The 21,945-nt window shown below is 61.1% G+C and overlaps 3 protein-coding genes across 3 annotated transcripts; all 3 read right to left on the bottom strand.

Annotated features, from left to right (window-relative positions):
• Positions 1-1,887: 1,887 nt before the first annotated feature.
• LOC138064725 (adenylate cyclase type 10-like) lies at positions 1,888-4,732 on the bottom strand. Its single transcript, XM_068928849.1, has 5 exons — positions 4,591-4,732; positions 3,715-3,832; positions 3,299-3,494; positions 2,583-2,771; positions 1,888-2,055 (listed from the first exon to the last, which is right to left on the bottom strand). The coding sequence occupies exons 1-5, from the start codon at positions 4,730-4,732 to the stop codon at positions 1,894-1,896; spliced, it is 807 nt and encodes a 268-aa protein (XP_068784950.1). The 3' UTR covers positions 1,888-1,893.
• Positions 4,733-5,164: 432 nt separating this feature from the next.
• LOC138064504 (adenylate cyclase type 10-like) lies at positions 5,165-8,122 on the bottom strand. Its single transcript, XM_068927790.1, has 5 exons — positions 7,932-8,122; positions 7,440-7,547; positions 7,007-7,185; positions 6,222-6,392; positions 5,165-5,168 (listed from the first exon to the last, which is right to left on the bottom strand). Exons 1-5 carry the CDS (start codon positions 8,013-8,015, stop codon positions 5,165-5,167), a joined length of 546 nt encoding a protein of 181 aa, XP_068783891.1. The 5' UTR covers positions 8,016-8,122.
• A 116-nt stretch (positions 8,123-8,238) lies between these two features.
• Positions 8,239-20,886, bottom strand: LOC138064310 (adenylate cyclase type 10-like; the record flags this gene model as incomplete). The annotated part of the gene is made up of 21 exons (XM_068926599.1): positions 8,239-8,276; positions 9,418-9,533; positions 9,705-9,762; positions 10,151-10,405; positions 10,879-11,004; positions 11,531-11,667; positions 12,042-12,325; positions 12,731-12,817; positions 13,411-13,560; positions 14,074-14,159; positions 14,583-14,635; positions 15,688-15,877; positions 16,234-16,310; positions 16,726-16,847; positions 17,089-17,280; positions 17,462-17,491; positions 18,268-18,473; positions 18,776-18,919; positions 19,271-19,309; positions 19,869-19,973; positions 20,781-20,886. Coding segments are annotated over 21 exons (2,601 nt in total), but the record flags the coding sequence as incomplete, so codon positions are not given.
• Positions 20,887-21,945: the final 1,059 nt, after the last annotated feature.

Below are 21,945 nucleotides of genomic sequence, written 5' to 3'. Positions count from 1 at the left end.
ACCGCTTACCCAGCAACTGCCGGGAAGCTACCCCAGCTCCCTCCTTACGCCGAGCCGGTTGCTCAGATGTGGCTAGTGCGACGCAGTTGTCTCCCGTACAGAGCTGAAGGAGGCTCGCACAGCGACTGACCTCCACCCGTGGCCGAAACAGCAGCTGGTTCCCACGTTCCCAAGCGCAAAGGGCCTAACAGACATGCTGACAGCCAGCAGCCCAGGCTTCCCCAAAAGCACGGCCACTGCAGCACGCAGCTGGGCGTTTCCAGGGCTGCTCGGAGGACTTGTATTTCTTTGCAAAAAAGAAGTGGGGCTTTTCCGGGGCGGGAGCGGGGGACACAGCCAACCTCCATCCGCACGGCTCCTGGGGGAGGCCGGCAGGAGATGGACAGGGCTGGGCCAGGACCACGGCGCACCGGCCTATCAGAGAGGGCAAGACAAAGTCAAAAGCTGCAGCAGGAGGCAGCTCCAGGTCCCTGCTCCGAGGGAGAACGCTGTTGTAAACCTTGCATGCCCCAGGGAAACAGAGCCACGCTGGGCACCCTGGCTCACGCAGGGCACCTGCCTCCGGCTAGGCAAAGGCAGCTCCCCGTCCACCTTAGCCGCTGCCCCGAGCCACACAACTCTCCCTGCCACCAAAGCAGCAGCACTGAGGAGAGCCGGGCTCTACGGGGGACGAGGGCTAGCAGCCAAGGCCACGCTCCGTGCACGCCAAAGCTGCCCTTCTCCCCAGTCGCGCAGAGGAGCAGCTGCACGAGTTGGCATGCCTGGCACATGGTGACACTCAGCGGCTGCTTGCCCAGGCAGCCTCCAGTGTCCCTCTGGCACTGTCAGTGCCTCTCCCTCAGGCAATGACCAGGCGAGGGAGCACCAGCCCCTCCCAGGCCTGGGGGACCAGGTGCTTTAGACGAGCCTGTGCCCTTGCGCTGCTGACCTCAAACAGCAGAGCACTTGACAGCAGAAACCAGCCTGCCTTCTTTCCTGCTGCCTCAGCACTCAGAGACAGGCTACCAAGATGGTCTCTCTTCTTGCCTCCAGAAGGCTCCCCCTGCTGCCTCGGGGCCCACAAAAGTCTCCCAAGCAAGCACAAGTCACTTGCACCTAGCACACCCAACTGCAACCTGCTGGCGACAGCCAGGCACACACACCGAGCCAGGCCCAGGTTCGGAACGCTGCTTGCCAGCCCAGCTCACACGCTTCCTCCTTCCTCCTTCCCACGAGGCAGGCAAAGCGGTCACCCGTACGGGAGACTGACGATGCAGGCCGACCGAGCAGGCTTGCTCTGCCTCCTCAGGAAGAGCGCGCAGCAGCGTGAGGACGCCTAGGCCAATGGTCTCTCTTGTCAGTGAGCAGCAAGGGCTGGCTGCTCCCCAAGGCAAGCTCAGCTGGGAGCTGGGGGGACCCCAGCACAAGCAGCGCCCTCGCCCACAGGGGCATCCCTCTTGGCTACTTCTATATGGACACACGTACATCCATTCTCCACTAAGGAGCTTTCATCCGCATCAACCAGAGAGGGGAACAGGATGAGGCCGCTAGTGCTGTTGACTTTTCTGACTGGGGAACACTTCAAACCAGGCCCGCTTGCAGAAAAACACCCTCCCACCCTCCCCACCTCAGCAACCACTTGGCCCTACACCAGGGCCAAGCTCCTCCTGCAGCCGGCTCAAGTGCTTACACAGCGCCACAGGGACCTGCACTAGGGCGAGGGGGAGAGAATTTCTTGCGCTGCTTTACAGCCCTCGACTCTTGTGAGCACTAACAACGGGGGTGGTGGCTTCCCCGCAGCCTAGCTTTCCCAATAAACCACACGCCAGAGACTCTCATGGCACGCCTTCAGCGTCCTCTTGCTGTGCTCTGTGACTATGCCATACAGAACGCTGAGATGATGGCAGTGTTTCTTTATTTAATCCCTGGAAGAGCATCCTCGCTCGGCCGTGCTGGCAGCTTCAGCAGGTACCTGGAGCTACAGACTTCAGGCTTTGCTTGCTTCAGCTGGGGAAAACGTGGCGCTGTCTCCAGCCACAAGTCTCCCACGGGGCCCTTGCCAGTGAACCACCGCTCCTGAGGAAAACAAAAGCCCAAGTGAGAGCCGCGAAGAACGGGAGGTCCCCCGAGCGGTCCGGGAAGGCAAGCGAGGCCTCTCGCAGTAGCTTCTTCCACCCATCACCCAATCTGCCGTGCTGCAAAAGCCTATCAGGGAGGGCAAGGAGAGGGAACGCAAAGGAAGCCTCCTCACAGGTTCAGGCTGGCTCCCAGAGCTGGCTCAAGGGAGAGGCAGAGATTCCACTCCACCGCTCCTCAGCCCAGCAGAGATGCTGGGAAGGAGCGGCGTGCTGCAGCGCGTGCTGCTCCCTCGCGTGTCCTTCCAGCCCCTCCTGAGGGAAGGGCATCGCAGCTGCCACTGCCCTCCTGCTGAGGAGGGCTAGCAGCCCCTACCAGCTCGCCAAGGACTTTCAGCACACGCTCCTGAAGCTCGCTGGGGGCTTTCCCTACGTGGACCTGCCGGAGTACGGTCCGCGCCACCCTCTCCTAGGGCATGCCAAGCCTCTGCCCAGGGAGCAACTCAGAGGCAAAGAGGATCCACTTACAGCGCTCATCTCCAGCCAAGTCTTCTCCAGGAGGTTGCCGTTCACTTCACAGGCTTGGAGGCCCTGCCTGAGGCACCACAGGCTCTGGTCTTTGTTACCCAGCATGCAGAAAACGTACGCTTTCAGATGGTAGGCTCTGGGGTAGAAGACGGGGCTTGTAGAGCACCGAGCAAAAACCTCTTCCGCAAGCTACCGAGAGAACAATGGAGAGGCACGTCAGCAGAAGTCATCGAGCTGGGCGATGGCTTGGCACTGAGGACTGCACCTGTTCCCCAAAGGGGAAAGCAGCCGCAAAGGCACAAGGAGCACGCAGCTAGCAAGGCTGAGATACCACACAAGTCTCTCCCGAGCCATAAGCCCTCACATGCAGCAGGCATTTCAGCAGGGCTCACTAGCTAGCTCATGGCTGTGCAAGTCTCTTCTCCTGTCTTGCAGGCCATTCCCATTCCCATTCCCACTCCCACAAGGGAATCCTCACGTGCCCGGGAAGACCCCCGTCACCTCACTGCCTTCTCTACCACCTCTTGCTGCCGCCCCATGGGGGAGCAGCCTCTTGCCATGTTCCTCTCTAACCCACTACTACACTCCGCCTCTAGCCTGGCTCCATCCCAGCACGGCTCCTTCGCCCCGGCCTTGCCAATCCACTGCTGCTCGCAACACAGCTTTCCCTAGAGTCCCCTCACAGCATGCACACCCCCTTCCTCCTCTTCCCTCACCCTTAGAGCCCTGCTGCGGCTCTCCCGGGCCCTCGCCGAGCTGCGCTCAAGGTCGTTCCGCAGCACCAGCGTGTAGCACTCCAGGAGCCGGCTGCATGCTTGGGTGGCCAAAACGGAGGCGTCAGCTCTCTTCAGCAGCCTCTTGGCCTTTTCAAAGGGCTTCTGGAAGTCGGCCCACTGCCCAAGCCTTCCAAACCTACACCATCCAGAGAGAAACACACACACACACACACACACACACACACACACACACACACACACACGTTTTGTAGAGTACTTGATCAAGTACTCTACACCCCAGCGACGGCCGCCTTGTTGGACAGGGCACGGGGGACACGACAGGCCCAGAGCTCCCACCTCCCCTGCCAGAACCACTGCCTGGGCCTGTCGCCAGTCTAAGCACCTCTGTAACTTACCAAAGAGCCAGGGACGAATACAGTCCAAGCAGGATGCTGTTGTGCGAGCTGAGGATGCGGTTTGCTTCGTTCCGCTCAACGAAGCTCCTGCACTCTTCAAATGACTTGTACTCCCAGCCTGTAATACAAATGCATCGCAGAGAAGCAGTGCCGCCCTCCGCTGCCTTGTTTTCCCTCGGGCATTCGTAGCAGGACAAAGCTGAAGCACAGCTGGAGAATTTCTGGGCAGGTAAACCACTCAGAGAGCAAGCAAAAACCAAACAGGAACAAGGCAAGGGCTGGAGTTCTAGCCTAGCTCCTCAGGGCTAGTCAAGCGCCACACAGATAGCTATTCCCTTTTCTTCAGCAGCTTTCGAGCGCTGGCAGAGACACGCTGCCATTGACCAGCAAGCGACAGCCACTCCGGAGCGTAGGCTGTTAGATGCCTCCTGGTCAGGCACATCCCAGCACTGCTATGCCCGCCCGCTTCCCCAGGAGCCAGAGCAGAGCGAGCCTGGGAAGAGGTTTCAGAAAGGGGAATCTCAAAACGCGGGAAGCAAAGAGGGAAATTGCAAGCATTTTGAAATCACTCTGGGATCACGTGTAGAACATGCAAACAAAGACAGGGCAGGCAGGAAAGACAGACAAAGACACACCCAGAGCCAAATAGCCCAGGACTCGGCCCAGGAAGTGAAAGCATGGCTGGAGGCTCTGGCGCCCGTGTTGTAGCAGGAGAAAAAGCATCTTTGCAAGCCTCCTGGCTCTCTGGGGCCCTCCTCACTGAGCACTTACCAGCGTAAAGCAACAGGTCTAAGCAGCAGGAGAAGAAGTATGCCTGCCCAATGATGCTGTGCTCTGCAGCCACCTGCTTCTCGAGCCTGCGCAGCACTTCCTCACATTCTGGGTACCTGCGGAGGAGCACAGCGAGCCGCCATGGAGCCTCTCCGTGGGGTGGGAGCCCAGTCACCACCTCCGGACGCTGCCCGCTCCCCTTCCCATCATCCCGCTCTCCCTGCGCTGCTCTTTCTGGCAAGGCCATCAGAGTTTCTCCAGCAGACAGTTGTTCATCTTTTGGCAACAAGTCTCCGGAGAAAGGCTGCAGTGACCCCGGCCCAAACGGCAAGGCCCGGAGCAAAACTCAGGCATCCTTCCCATGCAGCCAGTGCTTTCCCATTGGCCCAGGAGCAGAGCTACTCCCCTTTCCATCCAAGTCTTTGTCAGGAAAAGCAGGCCAAAGAGCACGCACAGCTCCCCACTGCCCTCCGCACTCGCCCAGACAACGCGTTTGCTTCAGAAACTGCTCCTCTCGAGACCTCCCCCTGGACGACTGCCGTCTCGGGCACCGGTGCCGCGTGGCGTGGAAAGGCCCGCGTCCACCCAACCAAACGTGGCTAGCGCCCCAAACACAACGAGCGCCTCCCTGCGCTAGGCTCGCTCCTAAACCAGGCCTGGGAATTGCCTGGGGCAAGCGCTACCTGGCAAGGGCCAGAACCGAGCCAGCAACTGTTCCAGCAGTTTCACAGCACACACTCACGCTCCCAAACAGCCAGCCACGGCCCTTGGCATTGTTTAATTTACCAGCGTCCATACGGCCAGCGAGTATCCAATAAGAAACCAAGCAGCCCTCTTTGCTGCGCGCAGAGAATGACACAAGAAGGATCTCAGGTGGCCCCCTGACCCTGCGCAACCAGCAGTCTGTCCCGCAGCAGCATTACCTCATCTGCAGAAAGAGCGCCGCAAAGAGCGTGGCGAGGACCTCGCAGTCCAGGTCGGGCCTCTCCAGCTCCATGCACAGGCTCTTGGCGCGATAGCCTGCCAAGAAAACCAGCAGGCTCGCACAGGCTCCCTTGGCGGAGATGCCTTCTCGCAGGCAGCGGGGGCAGTACGTACCTACGTCGATAGAGAGGGGCAGATTCCCCAGGCTGAGGTTCAGGTGGCTCAGGGCCTGGGCAAATTTGGCAGCCTTTAATACCCCTCCTCCAAAGAGCTCGTCGTCAGAGCTAAGCTGGATGGCCGCCCGCCCGTACTGCAGCCACTCTTCCTGGCAGCCCAGGTCCTGGCAGCACCGCGCATATTCCATGTAGGACAACAGGATCTAAAACAGTCCAGACAGGAGACTGTACAAGACTGAATGTCGCCAGGGTGACTCTCTGGCCTAGACGGCTCAGGGCATAAACCCAACGGCCAGGTGCTCTCTTCTCTTCTGCTCTCAGGGCTCTCACCCCTACGACAAACGGTTCTTAGGACTGCCGCTGCTAACTGCAGCCGCGGCGAGACGAGGGCCCCAGCGGGGTGCTGCCTTCAAGCCACAACCAGCCCAACGCTTACAACGGCGAAACAAACGCCATGAGAGCGACTACCAAGAAGAGCAGCAACGCACGTCTGCTGGAAGTTTGTAAAGCAAAGTTCAGGGACGGGTACCACTCCGTCGCGTTTGGCCTCTTCTTGCCGCCCCGGGCAGACCCTGCTGGTACTCTAGGCGGGCCAGGGGAAAGGAGCTATGTCAGAAACGCGTCTGCTGCCGCAGAGAGGAGGCACTCACGTGACTCGCATCCTCAGACTCCTCGGCCGTGTTGACCTTCATGAGCGCTGCCAGGCGCGAGAGCCTCCGGCCGCTGGAAGTGCCCTCCAGGCTGAAGAGCTGCCGCAGCAAGGAAAGGCAGTGGCTCTGCCGGAACAGCCAGGGCAGCCTCTCCCTCCTGCCACACAAGAGAAACTGCTGGGCCACAGCCACTAGCTACACAGTGCCAGGTCAGGCAGGGCCAGGGGAAGCAGGGCGACAGAGGAGGCAGCTGCACCTGCTCCCAGCAGGGCGGCAGCTGATGCAGGCCGGGCTGCAGGCATGGAAGCGGCAGAGCCAAGAAGCACCCCCAGGGAAAGATGGCTGCTAGCAGGAACGGGTTGGCACTACAGCCCAGGGAGGGCGAAGCAAAGCTGGGCACCGCGAGGAAAAGGCTTGTTCTACGGCAGCCTTGCACCTGGCTGCAACCCCTGAGCTTCCTCGTTCTCACACCTCCCCTCCACTTACCCCTCCCTGCCCACGTCCTGCTCCTCCCTGCCGGCTCCCTTCCCCTCTGCAGCCTGTGCTCCCTGGGAACATCTCTCTGCTCTCACCCCCACCACCCCCCCCCACAAGCCAACACGTGCCCGCTCCCCCACCCAGGAGCCTCCAGGTCCCTCAGCAGCTTTCCCCGTGCTAACGCCTATGCTCAGGGAAAGTCTGGGCTTAAGCCTAGGCAGGTGTGGGCCTAGGTGCCCGGGACCACGCAGGAAACGCCTCTTCCTTCCCTCCTCTTTCCCTTCGGCTTCTTACCCTGCCTCTTGATGAAGGGAGGACTCTCTGTTCTTCCTGTGGGAGGCACGCTCTGACTTCTCCAGCAGAAACTGGAAGACGACGCCAGCTGAGGTGAGGGGGAATTTTCTCTTCAGCAGGCTCAATGCCTTGCTGAGCGTCTTCTTTGCCAGGTCCATGCAGCCCATGTTGTAGCAGACCTGCACAGGAGAAAGGCTTCTTCAGACAGTCCCAAAGGGCTCCGACTGAGCACGCACCACATTTCCAGGCTCTGCCTGAACCAAGGCCGAGGGCCTCGACCGCTTTTGGCCGGAGGCTGAAGCGCTCACAGGAAAGGCCGCTGGTAGCGGCCGTGCCTCAAAACGCCAGGCCTATCGCCGCCGCCGCCACCCCCCAACAAAAGCGTCCAACTCCACCCACCAGGAGAGCCCTCAGAACCTCCCTGGCACTTTACCTCCCCTTTCAGGCTCAGGAAGGTGGCTTCTTCAAAGCAGGGAAGCACATCGGCTTTCTCAGCCGCTGAGCTCCTCACAACCTCTGCTTTCTTCAGGTTCATAAAGGCCTTGGAACAAGCACACAGAGAGCAGGTGAGCGTCGGTGCAGAGCCTGCATCCAGCCCCATCGTTCCCAGTTGCCTCCAGCAGCTCTCTGAGGAGGGCACACATCTGCCCCTGGCGATGCCCACCCTAACACAGCCCACGGGCACGAGTGCTCCTTCGCACCACCTCCTGGCGCGTGCGCCTTGTGCAAAGGTCCTGCTTCTCTGCCCTGCCTCCCTTGCCCCAGGAGAAGCAAACAGGGGGAGAAGGCCGGCTCTGACGCCAGCGGTTCAGCCCCAAGTCCCCACAGAGGCACGTCCTAGTGCAATGGCAAAATCGGCTTGCCCAGGACAAGGCAACTGAGAGGCCTCCTTGTGCAGTGGGCTCCGGCAAGCAGGGCGACTCACCAGGTAGTTGTCGGAGACGTGCAAGTAGGCAGCCGCGCACTCCAGCAGGTAATAAAGGGCTCTGGCATCGTTGCCCATTGCCATGTGGTGGTGAGCCAGCGGCACAAGCACCAAATCCACAATGGCCCTGCATTCACAGGCACACGCGGCACCGGGCGTCCCTTTGGTCTTGCTGGGCACCGTAGGTACGCGTTCCGTCCTGGCCAGAAACTGCTCTGCCGCTCTACTCAGAGACAAGATCGCGCAGAAAGACGACACACGCTAGCATCACCTATACCGCTCCGTCTGCCTAGACCAACAGCATATTCTAGCGCAGCACAAGCAAGGCCCTGTGCACATCTTCCACTGCAGCGACGTCAACCCGCGCGCACTGAGCAGTCTTCTCACGCTCCGGAGCCCCGGAGCCCAAGGCGAGCGGGGCCAGGCAGGGCAAAACGGGGACGAGGAGCAACATCGCCCCTTTCAAGCCCTAGCAAACTCTTCCTTTGGCTTTAGCGGTAACAAGATCCACGAGGACGCGATGCTGTTGGTGCCTTTGCTGACCCTGCGCTGGAGCAACGCTGCTCTTTGCCCCAGGGAGAAAGTCAAGCAGGCCTTTCTGTCACCTTCCAGCAGCCCCCCTGCTCCCGCTGGCTGCTTTGCCCCTGCACACCTCGCAACTTTGCTCTCCCACAGCTAGGAAGGCAGGGCTGGCTCCACCCTGCCCCCACTGGGTCACCCTGATCCCACTGGCTTCCTCCAAGAGGCTCATCTCCAGGGCCACCCCATCCCAGCTCCCACCCTGCAGGCCAGCTCTTTCCTGAGCTAGAGTCACAGCCAGCAGGCACAACTGCAAACTCCACTTGCCCCCTCTGCAGACCCTGGGCCCGCTGACTTCCCAACATAACCAAAACCTCCTCTCCTCACCGAAAAGTCTCCTCCAGGAAGCTCTTCTCTTTCTGCAGAGCTTTTGCAGTACCTGGAAACAAAGCACGAGTTAAACGCTTCCTCACCTCACACGCGGGAAGAGCTGCATCTTGCCACGCTCGATCAGAAAGGGGAGGAGAGCAGAGTCAAAGGGACCGACGGCAGCTCTCTTCCTGGCCCCTTCCCCCGAGAGCTGCCTTCCCGGCAGGGCTGTTATGTTTTGGGCAAGCGTAGCACACCCACCAGGAAAGGCGCCTCAGCCTGCGGGGCCGGGGGGTGCACCGCAAGGCTCTTGTCACTGCAAGGACATGGGCTGCTCTCCGGTCATTCCGGGGAAATGCAGGAGGGCGTTCCGGGGCAGAGAGGCTCTACGCTGTGCCCACAGCATGGCTCTGCTGGTGCAGCTGGCCTCAGTGGAGGACTAAGCTAGTCTTAGGGAAGCCTCTCCCCTGCGCTGACAGCATCCCTAGGCTCCAGCAAAACGCTTCTGCGGACGGCGCTTGAGACAGAGGAGCGCTTCCATTAATTGCGCAAGCACAGTGTGGAGGGCCCAGGCTCCAAAGCACGGCAGCTAGCATACCCGGAGCGGCACGGAGCTCATCCCTCTTCAGCTCCTCCTGTCTGAGCAGCCAGGCCTCCCAGCTGGACGAGTAGCGTTCGCTGGCGCGGTCGTCCCAGCTCTCTGCCTCCTGGGCGCTGCCGAGGGCCAAGCGGTGGAAGGCCACAAAGTCCCCTCCGCCGCAGCACTGGCACTTGTGCGCTTGCCTCTCCAGGAAGGCCGCGCACTTGCGGTGCATGGCCACCCTCTGTCCCTTGGGCCACAGCTCGTAGGCAGCCTCCCGCAGCAGCGGGGCGCAGAAGGTCAGGACGCCAGACTGCAGCCTCGCCGTCTTCTCGGTCTCGCCCAAGCACCGCTTCTGGGCACCTGAAAGGCAACGGGCCTTCACATCAGCCACAGCTGGGGCCACAGCCGGGGGACGAAAGACAGGCCTTGGCGTGGATCCTTGGCAGGAAACCAGCGCTCCTGCACTCGGAGCCTCGCAGCGCTAGGGTGAAAGGGACCCGTTTGCCTTGCCGACACCAGCACAGCCTGCGCAACAGGCTCCCGCCCTGCTCTCCCTCCCAACGCACAGCCTTCAGCCGCACCCCCGCAAGCAGCTGCCGAGGCTGCTGGCAGCAGAAGCAAGGCCGGCCCTGGGCATTACACACCACCGGAGGGGGCAGTGCAGCGTGCCCTGGCGAGCCCCGCCAGCCACACAGCTGGGAGCAGCAGGAGCCTACCACGCTCCCGGGGGCGCATTATCACCACTTACCGCTCTCTTCCTCCAGAGAGGTGGCGGACCCCTCGGCGGGAACACTGCTGCCTTCTGGCACCTTCCCAGCATTCAGCCACTTCAAGACGTTGCCTCTCACCAGGACATTCAACGCCTTGTTCATCTTGGTCCTGGTCCACCTGGGAAGGAGGCGTAACAGCAGCTCGGTGGTAAACGTCGGCCCGATGACGGCTGCGCACTTCAAGACCATCCGCTCCGAGGGCTTCATGCTGTCCACCTCAGCCAGCGCAATCCCTGTCAAAAACAAGCCACAGGTCTCTCTCTTGCCCTCTCCCAAGCCTGAGGCTGCCGAGGCTGCCTTAGCTTCACCACACCAGACGCTACATTTGTAGCCTTCTTTCCTAGGGAACAAACCCCTTGGGCAGTCGCAACCCAGGGCACGTATCTCCAACACGGCTCTGCTCCTCCTGCAAGCACAGGAAGCAAGGACCGGGAAAAGGAGAAACACATGTTCCTTGGGGAACGTTTCTGCCAGGCTCACTGCGCAAGGTCACAGCTAGAGGGCAGGGAAGCTCATTCCCAGCCTCCCATCCAGCACCCCGAGAAATGGGAAGAACCAGCGGGACCAGAGCCACCTTCCCAGCAGAGCCCCAGAGCTGAGAGGGGTAACTCTGCAGCACGCAGACGCGCAGCCTCTCTCTAGCCCACGCCCCGGGAAAGAACCTCCGTGCAGCCGCCAGCCGCCGCAGCGGGGCTCGGCCCCTCACCTTTCAAGGTGGAGGGAAGCACGATGCTCTGCAGGTTCACGTCAGGTCTGATGGTGCACACCCTGCGGTCCTTCCCCGCGCTGGAGCTCCAGGAGGCTGCGGCAGGGGAAGCCTCCGTTACAGAAGCTGAGCGGAGCAAGAGAGCAGCGTAAAGCGATTTTCAAAAAGGGAGACGATTCAGGCCGTGACCTCCCGCTTGCCCTCCATCTTCCACCCTTTAGCATTCATCCCCCGAGCAGGTCTCACAGCAGCTGGGCCCTGCGGTCCGTGGCAGCATAAATCCACCGCGCGGCTGCACCCAAGGCACACTGCAGCCACGCCACTCTCCGCACTGCTCCACAATAACCGCCCCCGTTCATGCTGCCTCCAGACAATACCAGGGCTGAGCTTAGTGCCAGGGAGCGTCTCTTCCCCTCCTTTGCAATTTTCTGCCCCGTCCGCATTGCTTCGCCTCACAAAGCCACCCAAACTCCCCAGCCTGTGCTTAGGCTATCCCAGCAGCAAGGCATGCAGGAGCCCACGCCTGAGCCAGGCCAAGGCCTCTACTGCTGCAACACCAGCCTGTGCCAGCTTCACAGGGGAAGCCCAGGGCAACAACGTGCTCTGGAAGATGGGCCGCAGCAGCCAGGCCGTCAGCCACAAAGGTGCTTACTGAAGAGGCTCTCCCACTTGTCCTCCGTTTTCTCGCCCTTCCGCAGCAGGTGGAACAAGAGCATGTCGTGGCGCTTAAGGTCGCTCAGCAGTTCCTCGCAGTAATATGGGATCCCGCAGCTTCTCTGCATCAGGAACCTGGAAAGGAGCAGATCCAGCAGGGACTGACACAGGCAAAGCAAGGTGGGACACGCTTCAGACCAGCATCTTTGCCACAGCTACACCTCCCTTTTGAACAGGCCAGCACTCCCACTGCCTTTGGCATCTGAGCTGCCCGGAAGATACAGCGCTTGCTGGAACGCGCCGGAAAAGAGTCGCGGACAGTGCCCAAGGCACAGAGCTGCCAGCCTCGTCTCTCCTGGCCCCAACAGCCTAGATCCTCCCCAGCACCAGTGAGAGCCTCGGCCCCAGCAAATCGCCCCCACTGCCCCACCATGTTCGTTCCCTCCTGCCCTCTCTCTGCAGAGGGTCAACCCCTCGGGAAGAGCTCCGAGGCCCCGCCTGGGACTTACGTCTCTAGGTCCCTGGGCACGCTGACAACTCCCAGCTCCCGGCAGGCTTTCTGCACAACAGCTGAAGCTTTCAGCTCTCCCAGATGAACGTGGGTCGTTTGCTGCAACTTCATGATGTCTGCTGCAGCTTCGCAGAGCCTCTGTCTTCTAGAGCGAGCGGGAGCAAAGCCCATGACCACAAAGAGCGGGACATCTCTGAGCGCGCGCGACATAACAGCCCAGGAGGCAGAGTCGATGTAGTGCGCGTTGTCGATGACAAACAGGACAAGTTCGTCTTCAACGAGCTGAAACAAACACGTTGGTCTGGGTGGATTCTGAGGGATTCTCAAGCATCCTCCACAGGGCAAACTTTGGCCGGCCTCTCCCCACACAGAGGACGCGCAGAAGTCGCTCTCCTCTCCCCAGCTACCTCTTCGTTCAGAATCTCACCCGCTCTTCCGTGCTCCGAGACTCTTAAGGTCTCTCGGGCACGGTGGCACGGAAAGACACCGTTCCTCCTCCCCCTGAGCACATGCCCTCCAACTTCACAGGAGGAAAGTTATCAGGGGACATGGCACGGGGAGTTCAGCCTCTGCAGGGCAATGACCCCGGTACATTGTCCTCCCACCAGCTCCCACCGCTCTCCTGCAGAGCCCTCAGCCTGCGGCCTTGCTTTCCTTCTCTGACCCAGGATGGGGAGAACGGCTCACCTTCTGTAGCACTTTCTCAAAAACCAACTCCAGTTCCATTGTCCTTTGAGCGTCGCTCATCTTGGACACCTTCTCCGACAGGGGAAACTGGCCGGAAAAGCAGAGTCACAGAGCAACAGCCTTTCAGGGCGGTTCAGCACACCTGCCCACCACGCAAGTCCAAGCGAGCAAAACGCCTCTGTTGCCCTCAGCATCTTACCTCTCCCCCACACAGTGGAGAGGAGACGCAGCGCGGACGTCACCGGGAGCCTACAACGGAGGCCCTCTGCTGAGGGTCTCTGGCAGAGCTCTTGCAGGGAGGGATGAGGCGGGAGAAGAGCTTCTTCCCTCGCCATGGCAATCGCGCGAGGGAGCAGGCTGCTCCCGCACCAGTGAACTCAGCACCAGCTCATCAGCCCCCTCTCAAAGCCTCTCTGCAATGCCCTTTCCAGGCTGCTGAGCAAGGCCCCAGGAACTGCCTGCAGCAGCCTGGCACCTGCACTCACCCCTAACAAGGGGCCCCCTCGGCCCCCTCGCCCCCCTCTTTGGACCCACAAACAGAAGCACAGCCTGTGCTACCCTCCTGCTGCTCCCACCAGGGAGCTAAGCCCACTCCCCAGCCACAGTGTCCCAACCACAACAGCCACAGGACGGCTCACAAGCAGGCCTTCGCCACGGCCACAGAGGCCTCTCGCTCTCACCTTAACGACGAAAGGCACGTTGAGGAGGCAGTAGCTGCTCTCTTCCACCAGCCCTTGGAGCTTTTCCTGCAGGACGAGCTGTCTGGCACTGCACGATTTACAGGCCTGCAGGCCCATGGCCACAGCCAGCACCATGCGCATGGCAGAGTAGACCTGCTTCAGGTTGAGCTCCAGCACTTCCACAGCCACTACCCTGCCATGCAGAAGCAAAAGGCACTGAGATTCAGAGAGGGACCCAAGCAGCCGCAGGCTTCTCGCACTAAGCTCTAGGGGAGAGGCGGAATCTAGGGCCACTTGGGTTTCTTCTCTTGGCTCTGGGGCTACGGCCAAAGCCCTGACTGAGCTCGGGCTCTACCTTGCTTGGTGCCTGGCCCAAAGAAGGAAGCTCAACAGCAGTGGCTCCAGGAGCCACCTCTAGCTCCCTCAGGAGGGAGCAGGAGAGCACGCAGCTGCTCCTCAGCAGCAGCTCCTGCAGGCCTTGCAGGGATGCTGCAGTCCAAGGGCCACGCACCCGGGCAGAGGGGCTCCAGTAGCCCACGGACATCAGCGGCTGGGCAGCGAAAGTGTTCCGCAGGTCCCGGTCAGCAACACTCACCTGAGCCCAGCAGCCTGGCCTAAAGAGGCAAGCTCCGTAAGTAAATGGCTCTTTCCAGAGCCCGTTACGCCCTCAAACGCCATGATGTGGCTTGCTTTCTTATCCACGTAGGCTTTCAAGTAGCTTTCAAAGAGGGCAATCTCCTCCTCCCGACCTGGGAAGGCAAACAAGAAAGCGAGCTGTTGCAGCGAGCTGGAAAGCAAACAGCCGTCGGCACCCTTCTCTCTCGCCGCCGCAGCGGGTCAGTCAGACCCAAGGAAATCTCCTCCCCGATCCCAAATATGGGCATCGCTTTAGCCCTGAGGCTGTGAGCAACTGCACACTGGAAAGGTCCCGCCACGCTAGCTATGCAGCACAGCAGGGAGCACCCGGTGCACGCCTCACCCTGCTTCCCACCTCTAGCTGCGGCCCAACCCCAAAGACAGGAACCAGCTAGGAGCCAAGGTATGCACCGAACCCTTAGGGCCACGCCGGGCAACACCATCCCTCGCAAAAGCTTCTCCGTTCCCAGAGCGGAACTAACAGGTACCGACGGCAACAAATCGGCCTTCGGCAGACCAAGGCGTTCTCCACCTACCGAGCAACGGGGAATAGCCGGACCTCTCCTTCATAACATCCATGCCAAACACGCTAGCAGCGGGAAGAGAAAAACAAGAGCCAATTAAGTAGGCAGAAGCTGGAGGACGTAGAGCCACGCGTGGAGCTGGAGCTGAGGGTACGCGCTCCCGGGTGCCCGCTCTTCTTTTGAGCCGGAGCAAATCCTGCCCACGCTCCCACTGGCCCAGCAGAGAGCGCAAACACCAAACGAGCACTAGCAAAGCTGCAGCCAGGAAGAAGCCCAACGGCCACAGGGGGACACCAGACAGCATCAAGACTCGAGCGCCACAGGCCAAAGCCCAAGGAAGCAGAGACATGAGCAAGAAGCCAGGCAGTGCCGCTGGCTAGCACACTGCTGCACCCCGCAGGACAAGCCAAACAAGTCTCTGGTCCCCCGGCCTGTGCTCACAGGCAGCGCTTTCTAGAAGCGGGGCCCTGCAACAGCTGCTGTCAAGGCAAAGACGGGCAAGAAAAAACACTGCAAGCCACGACGTGCAACAGGACGACAAGGGTCACTTCTTGGGCCAAGGCGCCAAGCACCAGGCACCTTGGGCTTGAGTTTTTCTGAAGTTGCAAGGGGACGGCAACGTCAACCTTCCAAACGTCCTCCAAAGAGGATGCCAAACCCTGGCCCGGGGGAACACCTGAACTTTCACCAGGAGGCACTCAGGAACTGAGTCCTGGCCTGACCAAAAGCTTTCTGGGAGCCTCATGCTCGGAAGCAGCTGGGAGAACGCCTCCCTGGGGCAGAATTGCCACTGCGTTAGTCTTGCGCGCAATGGAGCAAGCACAGGGCAGAAAGCACAGCTGGAAGCCGTTTGGGCAGGGGCTGCAAGGCCCCTCTGTGCCTACGGACACCTAAAAGCCTTCTCCACCCCTCCGGCATCACTCCCAGTCTCCTTACAGCAGGAGGCACCAGCGTAGGCAGGCCAAAAGCATACCCGTGCTCTGCCTTTCCATCTTCTCAGCCCCAGCGATGGGAGGTGTGGGCGGGGGCCAGCTCTGCACAACTCCTCTTGGCGGACCAAGACTGGACCCTGTGTGCCACCCTGCCCCCAACCAGCCCGCTCAAACAGGACACTCACGACTTCGCCGACACCCCCAGGTATTGATACACGGGGCCAGGATCGACAACCCCCTTCATCTTTGCCTCCGGCAGCTCCTTGAAGCACCATCGGGGCAGCCTAGAGGCTGCGTACGTCGCTGCGTCACAGGACACCAGCCCAGGGTAGTGCTCCATCAGCCGGGCTGCCAGATTCACCTTCTGGCCAATGACTGCCACAGAGAGAGAGCACGCATTCACGTACCTATGAAACCAACCCGCTCCACCCTTCACCGCCAACGGCTGCATCGCCTCCAGCACAGGCAAGCCCCAAACCGTTGGCAGCACAACCAACAGGAACAACAAGGCTCTGAGCCCGGTCCCCCGCACCGCAGTGGCGCCCGCCCTGCCTCCCTCGTTCCCCACAGGCCACAGGCCACAGGCCACAGGCCACAGGCCAAGGCCTCGTCCCAGCCCAGCACGTACGGGCAACAGGCTGTTCCCTGCCGCTCTGCCTCTTCCTTTGGCACACTGCTCCGGCTGAACAGACCCAGCCCAGCCACCCACTCCTCAGCCAAACACCTCGTACCTGTGTATTCGTGCCTCACGCGATGGCCTACGACTCCGCAGAACACCGTCCCGCTGGTAACCCCGACAGACACGGCCCTGACACACACGGAGAGCAACAGGCGTTCAGCAGCACCCGCGCACAGGCCTGCCTGCCCGCCTACCTTCACCCCTTCACCCAGCTCCCCTCGCACCACCTCCCGCCCTGGCAGGGCAGACCTCGGGGACCTGCAGAGCTCCGCAGCGTAACGCCCCCAGGTGAAAGGGGCTCCCGAGAGCAGCCAGGCAGTTTTCAGCCCTTCCCCTAAGGCCTCACAGCTGGGACGGGCGGAAAGTCCCTGACTCCAGCCGGCCACAGCACGTCTCCTCGGCGCGGGGAAGAAGGGCACCTCTCAGGGCACTGTCTCCTTCCTCCCAGGGACAGAGGAGGCCAAGCTAGAGGGCACGTCTCGCTGAGAAACCATCCCTCCCTCCTTCCCCCGCGCAGTCCCGGGCAACGCGCCTCCCCACTCACTCGATTTTCCTAGGCCTCGAGGAGCACGCCTTGGAGATTTTAAGAGCGCTTTCCAAGGCGTGAACGCTTTCGTCGGGCAGCTTCTCTCCAGGGAGTCCAAACACACACAGGAACGTGCAGCCCTGCCAAGGACAGGGGCAGCACAGCTTGTGACAACGCCTACGGCAAACGGCTCATGCCGTGCGAGTCGAGCCTCTGCCGAGAGCAGCAGAGCTTCAGGGCAACCCCCAGCCAGAGGGTGCTGATCCCAGCGCCGAGGCAGAGCTGCTTCTCCTTTCCCCACTGCTCAGTAGAGCGAGAGAGCCACTGCCCTCTCGTTTGCTGCCCACGCTTTTGCGGGGTGGGCTCCTCCCCCACACTCACTTTATCAAACATGGAGATTTTGTTGATCTCGCCCTTGTGAGGCCGGATGATCTCCAACATCATCACGCTGCTGTCCTGGATAGCCTTGCAGATCTGCGTTAAGTTGACATCGGCAGCAAACTGCAGCTTGACAAAGAGGCAGGTGACCGGCCGTAGCTCGGACAAGTAGTCCGGGGGCTGCCTGTCATCAATCTGGAAGACGAGAGCGGGACACCTTCAGCAGCCAGCTCTCCCCGAGAGCTGACTGCCTCCAGCAAACACCAAGCAAGAGCCCACACGTGGGGTGGGCAGCAGCCCGCGCTCTCCGCGGAAGGAATAAATCCTCCCCTCGGGGCAAAAAAAAAAACACAGCTCCCGGCAGCTGTGGCCATACCTTCCTCAGAACAGATGCGGGGACGTACTTCCGCAGCAGCTTCCCCAGAGCATGCCGAGGGGCCAGGGTAACAGCAGGCCTCAGGATGCCTAGGGAAGGAAAATCCAGGCGGTGACTGGCAGGCTGGCACTACGAGCCTGCCTAGGGAAAAGCAGTTGGAAAGCAGGGGCTGGCACTGGAACTCAGGGAGAGAAAGTCTCCTCCAGTTGCACGTTTCTTCCTCCTGCAGGTGCTCAGCCAGAGCAGGCCCCTGGAAGGAGGGGGAAGCAGCGAGTGCCTCCGCTGAAGCGCACCAGGGCCAAAGGCACAAATGCTAACTGCAAGGGGGAGAGGGCAGAGGGCGTTCCTCGCTGGCCCCTGAACAAGCCCGCCCCCACCTTTCTGGGCAGCCACAGAACATCATGAAGATGGGCCTCACCTGACGCCTCAGGAGAACTGTAGTTCAGCTGGGCTCGGGTAAACTTGGAGAAGATGTCTTCGCGTTCCGACAGAGACATCCGTTCCATGCCTGTAACCTAAAGGCACACAGTACAAAAACGCGTCGAGGACAGCTCCAGCACCCACAGAGGACAGTACCCGTTGAGGCAGGCTCTTCCAGCGCCTCCTGACCCCCTCTTCAAAGCCACCCAGCAGAATCCAGAGACAACCCGGAGACAAAACTGCTCCCCAACAGCTACTGCTCCCCACCTACGTCGACACCTAGAACTCCCTCCACGCGCGTCTCCTCGCCCTCCTCGCACCTTCCTCCCTCGCAGCCACGGCCACGGCCAGGCCCTCAGAATTGCTCCAGAGGCCATCCCACCCACCTTCACAGCGCTTTGGCCTTTAAGTCTCTTGGTCTTGATCTTGTTCTGGTTACAGAGCTCCCAGCAGCTGGGTGACAGGATCACGTCACTTGCATTGGCAAGGTTTTGGGCCTGCCACACTTCACCCACGGCCTGGCCAAGGATCAGGAAGTGCTGCTGCTTTTTGTCTCCAACAGTCAGGAGGGACATATGCCCTGCAGAGATCCCTGGTGAGAGACAAGCACAACTGATGCAGAGAGCATTTTTACCTCCACAGCCCGCCACAGCTCAGCTCCTCCCAGGCCAACTTTGAAGCTCAGCCCTGGAGCCGGGCTCTTCCCGCTCAACTGCTTCGAGTGCAGGCGAAGCACCCACTTTATGGATTCAGGACTGATCATGGCCGGGGAGGGGGTCCTCATCAGGGGCCCCACACCGGCACGTTGGCCGGCCACCGGCTCACTTTGCATGCAGGCAGCTCGTGAACGCCTGCCTGAGAACGCGCAGCAGCCTAATCCGGCACTCCCCGTACCTATCTTCAGTCGGAGCTTCAGACCCACGTCCGTCTCACGGATCCTGTACTTCTCCTGGATTTGCTGGCTACACTGCAGCACCAGGCTGATGGTGTCCCTCAGCTGCGTGTGCTTTGCTCTCCACAGCACCAGCACAGCATCCCCTGGGGAAAGCAAGGGGACAGGGACGGCTCTCGTGACACCTGACGCTCCCTGACCTGCACCCACCTGCCGGGGCAGCGGAAGCCAGCAGGCGTGCCAGGGAAAACGCGTTTGGGTGAAGGCATCCTCCTCAACTACAGCACCCTGGCCACAGGCACACCTCCCCCTCTGCCCCGCCAGCTACAACTGCAGCCACGCCGCCAGGGCCCGGGACGGCAGCTCCCCCTGGGCACCTGCGTGCCAGCAGAGCCACCCCTCGGGGCTCTGCCAGCTCGCGGCTCTGTCTCCCCTCTCCCCTAGCACTCGTCTGCAGCTGCAGCAGACGAGGCCACGTCTCTTTTACGCACACGTACCTGCAAACTTCAAGATGTCTCCACCAAAAGCCAGCAGCTCTGCGGAGCGAAAAAAAAAAGCACAACAAGAGTTGCAGCTAGGCCTTCTTCAGGAAGGCCGCAGGACAAGCCGCTCTGCTCAGACAGCAGCACAAGAGCAGCGGTGCTTTGGGGGCACAACTTAGCAAACGTAGCAGCTGCACTGCTCACAGGGACCACAGCCCTGGGACCTACGCTACTGTGCCCTGTGACAAGGCCCCAGGGAAAGTAATGCACACTTTGGTCAGCGCCCCCATCCCCGGCTCATTTGGGCACTAACACTGGCTAGATGCACCCGCTCCCCCCTGCGCCCCAACACCAGCAAAATCTTCCTCCATCACTGAACAGCGGTCACTCCACAAGGCCAAGGGTGGGTGCTGAGAAAGCGGGCACCTCCTTAGTCTTCGTGGGGAGCAGAAAGCACCTGCCAGAAGAGCCCAGCTGCTCTCGGCTGCTCTCAGCCCCATGGGAACCTCCAGCCCGCGCAAGGAGGAGGCGGCAGCAGCAGCAGCAGCAGGCTGCCCAGCACCTCTCTCTCGTCGTGGCCCAATCCCACACAGTCCTGCAGAACGGCACTTACCCTCCAAAATGTCACCCATGTAGCGATTGAGGGTTTGCGTGACCTCATCCGCACCCCGCTCTCTGCTGATGCTCTGGCTGAATTTCTCTGTCAGAGCAGTGAAACCTGCAACAGGGACACACAGGCACAAAGAAATCAGGACGCGTCCACGGGGCCGAAGGACCTGGCACTTTCCACGTCGCTTTCAGCCAGCCAAGAGAACCACGCTCCGGGAGAACCCGGGCGCGCCCCTGACAGCGGGCACAGCCCTCTAATTCCACCCGCGCTTCTGAGCGCTCGCTGACGGGCGCCTTCCCCATGCTCACACCTACCCGTTACGCCTAGCTCCTGCACTTGGCTGCCACCCTCCAGCACGTCCCCCGGCTGCCTCCCCTCTTGCCTACAGCCAGGCAACACCCTTAGCTAGAAAGCCCGGGAGGCCTTTGCCAACTAACGCAGCACCTGGCAAGCCAGCTCCTCTGCGCAGCAGCTGCTCCTCCAAGTTTGCCCTGACAAAGACTAACAAGGGTGAGGCAAGGCAGCCAGGCCTCCTCTCCCAGGCCTCCATGAGCCAGAGCCTGGCCCACCTCACACCTCCCCAAAGCTCCGGAGAGAGCACTGCAGTCAACAGCGCGGGCCCAAGCTGCTGCTCCGGCAGCCTCAGAGCTCCCTACGCACACTGCTCTGAGCAGACGGGTGACCACAAGCAGGCCGCAGTGCGGCTGGCAGCAAAGACCGCCCCCGGGCTGTGACCTCGGCTACGTCCGAGCGCTACTTCCCCAAAGCGGAAGACCTCAGCAGCAAACGACATCTCCTTTGACCCCTTCTCTACCACAGGCGGGACGACCAGGGCTCCAAAAGGCCCGCTAAGTCCCAACGGCTCGGGTCGGTGACTCCTCCTCAGTGCCCGCCCTTCATAACGCTTTGACCCACCTGACACATCCGCAAAGAGCAGCACTCCGTGGAAGTTCTGAACGCAACGGTTCTCCTGCTTCAAGTCCTCAGACAAAAGCAGGTCGGGGACGTAAGCAGCTACTTCCCCCAGTTCTGAGCAGTGCTTTGACCTTCGCTCCCAGGCACAAGACATCGTCAGCGCCCTGGGGTACCTGCGGTACCTCAGTACAAGACGACCCACCGTGCCCACCAGGGAGGACGACCAGACACCACTGCACAGCGTTGCGCACTGGCCTTGGGGAGGCGCGGCTGGCCCTCTGTCACCAAGGGGCCGGGGGGGGTCACAATCGGGTCACAGTGACATTGGCCGCGTGTCATCATTTACCTGTACACTGTTGCGTACGCTGATCCAGCTAACAGTGACAGCCTCTGCAAGGCACCGCTTACCCAGCAACTGCCGGGAAGCTACCCCAGCTCCCTCCTTACGCCGAGCCGGTTGCTCAGATGTGGCTAGCGCGACACAGTTGTCTCCCGTACAGAGCTGAAGGAGGCTCGCACAGCGACTGACCTCCACCCGTGGCCGAAACAGCAGCTGGTTCCCACGTTCCCAAGCGCAAAGGGCCTAACAGACATGCTGACAGCCAGCAGCCCAGGCTTCCCCAAAAGCACGGCCACTGCAGCACGCAGCTGGGCGTTTCCAGGGCTGCTCGGAGGACTTGTATTTCTTTGCAAAAAAGAAGTGGGGCTTTTCCGGGGCGGGAGCGGGGGACACAGCCAACCTCCATCCGCACGGCTCCTGGGGGAGGCCGGCAGGAGATGGACAGGGCTGGGCCAGGACCACGGCGCACCGGCCTATCAGAGAGGGCAAGACAAAGTCAAAAGCTGCAGCAGGAGGCAGCTCCAGGTCCCTGCTCCGAGGGAGAACGCTGTTGTAAACCTTGCATGCCCCAGGGAAACAGAGCCACGCTGGGCACCCTGGCTCACGCAGGGCACCTGCCTCCGGCTAGGCAAAGGCAGCTCCCCGTCCACCTTAGCCGCTGCCCCGAGCCACACAACTCTCCCTGCCACCAAAGCAGCAGCACTGAGGAGAGCCGGGCTCTACGGGGGACGAGGGCTAGCAGCCAAGGCCACGCTCCGTGCACGCCAAAGCTGCCCTTCTCCCCAGTCGCGCAGAGGAGCAGCTGCACGAGTTGGCATGCCTGGC

Source organism: Struthio camelus, chromosome 1 (assembly GCF_040807025.1).
Source record: "Struthio camelus isolate bStrCam1 chromosome 1, bStrCam1.hap1, whole genome shotgun sequence".
Taxonomy (NCBI): Eukaryota; Metazoa; Chordata; class Aves; order Struthioniformes; family Struthionidae; genus Struthio; species Struthio camelus.
This window is presented reverse-complemented; position numbering and strand designations above follow the sequence as displayed.

What these genes read in the sequence shown, in the direction of transcription:
- LOC138064725 (XM_068928849.1), bottom strand. Translation starts at nt 4,732, where the DNA reads ATGGCCTTGCCAGAAAGAGCAGCGCAGGGAGAGCGGGATGATGGGAAG. An exon ending in CCTCCGCAGGTACCCAGAAT is followed by an intron (nt 3,833 to 4,590) that starts GTGAGGAAGTGC and finishes TTTGTATTACAG; the next exon opens with GCTGGGAGTACAAGTCATTT. An exon ending in CTTGGCTGGAGATGAGCGCT is followed by an intron (nt 2,056 to 2,582) that starts GTAAGTGGATCC and finishes TGTTTTCCTCAG; the next exon opens with GAGCGGTGGTTCACTGGCAA.
- LOC138064504 (XM_068927790.1), bottom strand. Translation starts at nt 8,015, where the DNA reads ATGGCAATGGGCAACGATGCCAGAGCCCTTTATTACCTGCTGGAGTGC. An exon ending in TCCTGAGCCTGAAAGGGGAG is followed by an intron (nt 7,186 to 7,439) that starts GTAAAGTGCCAG and finishes TCTCCTGTGCAG; the next exon opens with GTCTGCTACAACATGGGCTG. An exon ending in TCCCTTCATCAAGAGGCAGG is followed by an intron (nt 6,393 to 7,006) that starts GTAAGAAGCCGA and finishes CTTGTGTGGCAG; the next exon opens with GAGGGAGAGGCTGCCCTGGC.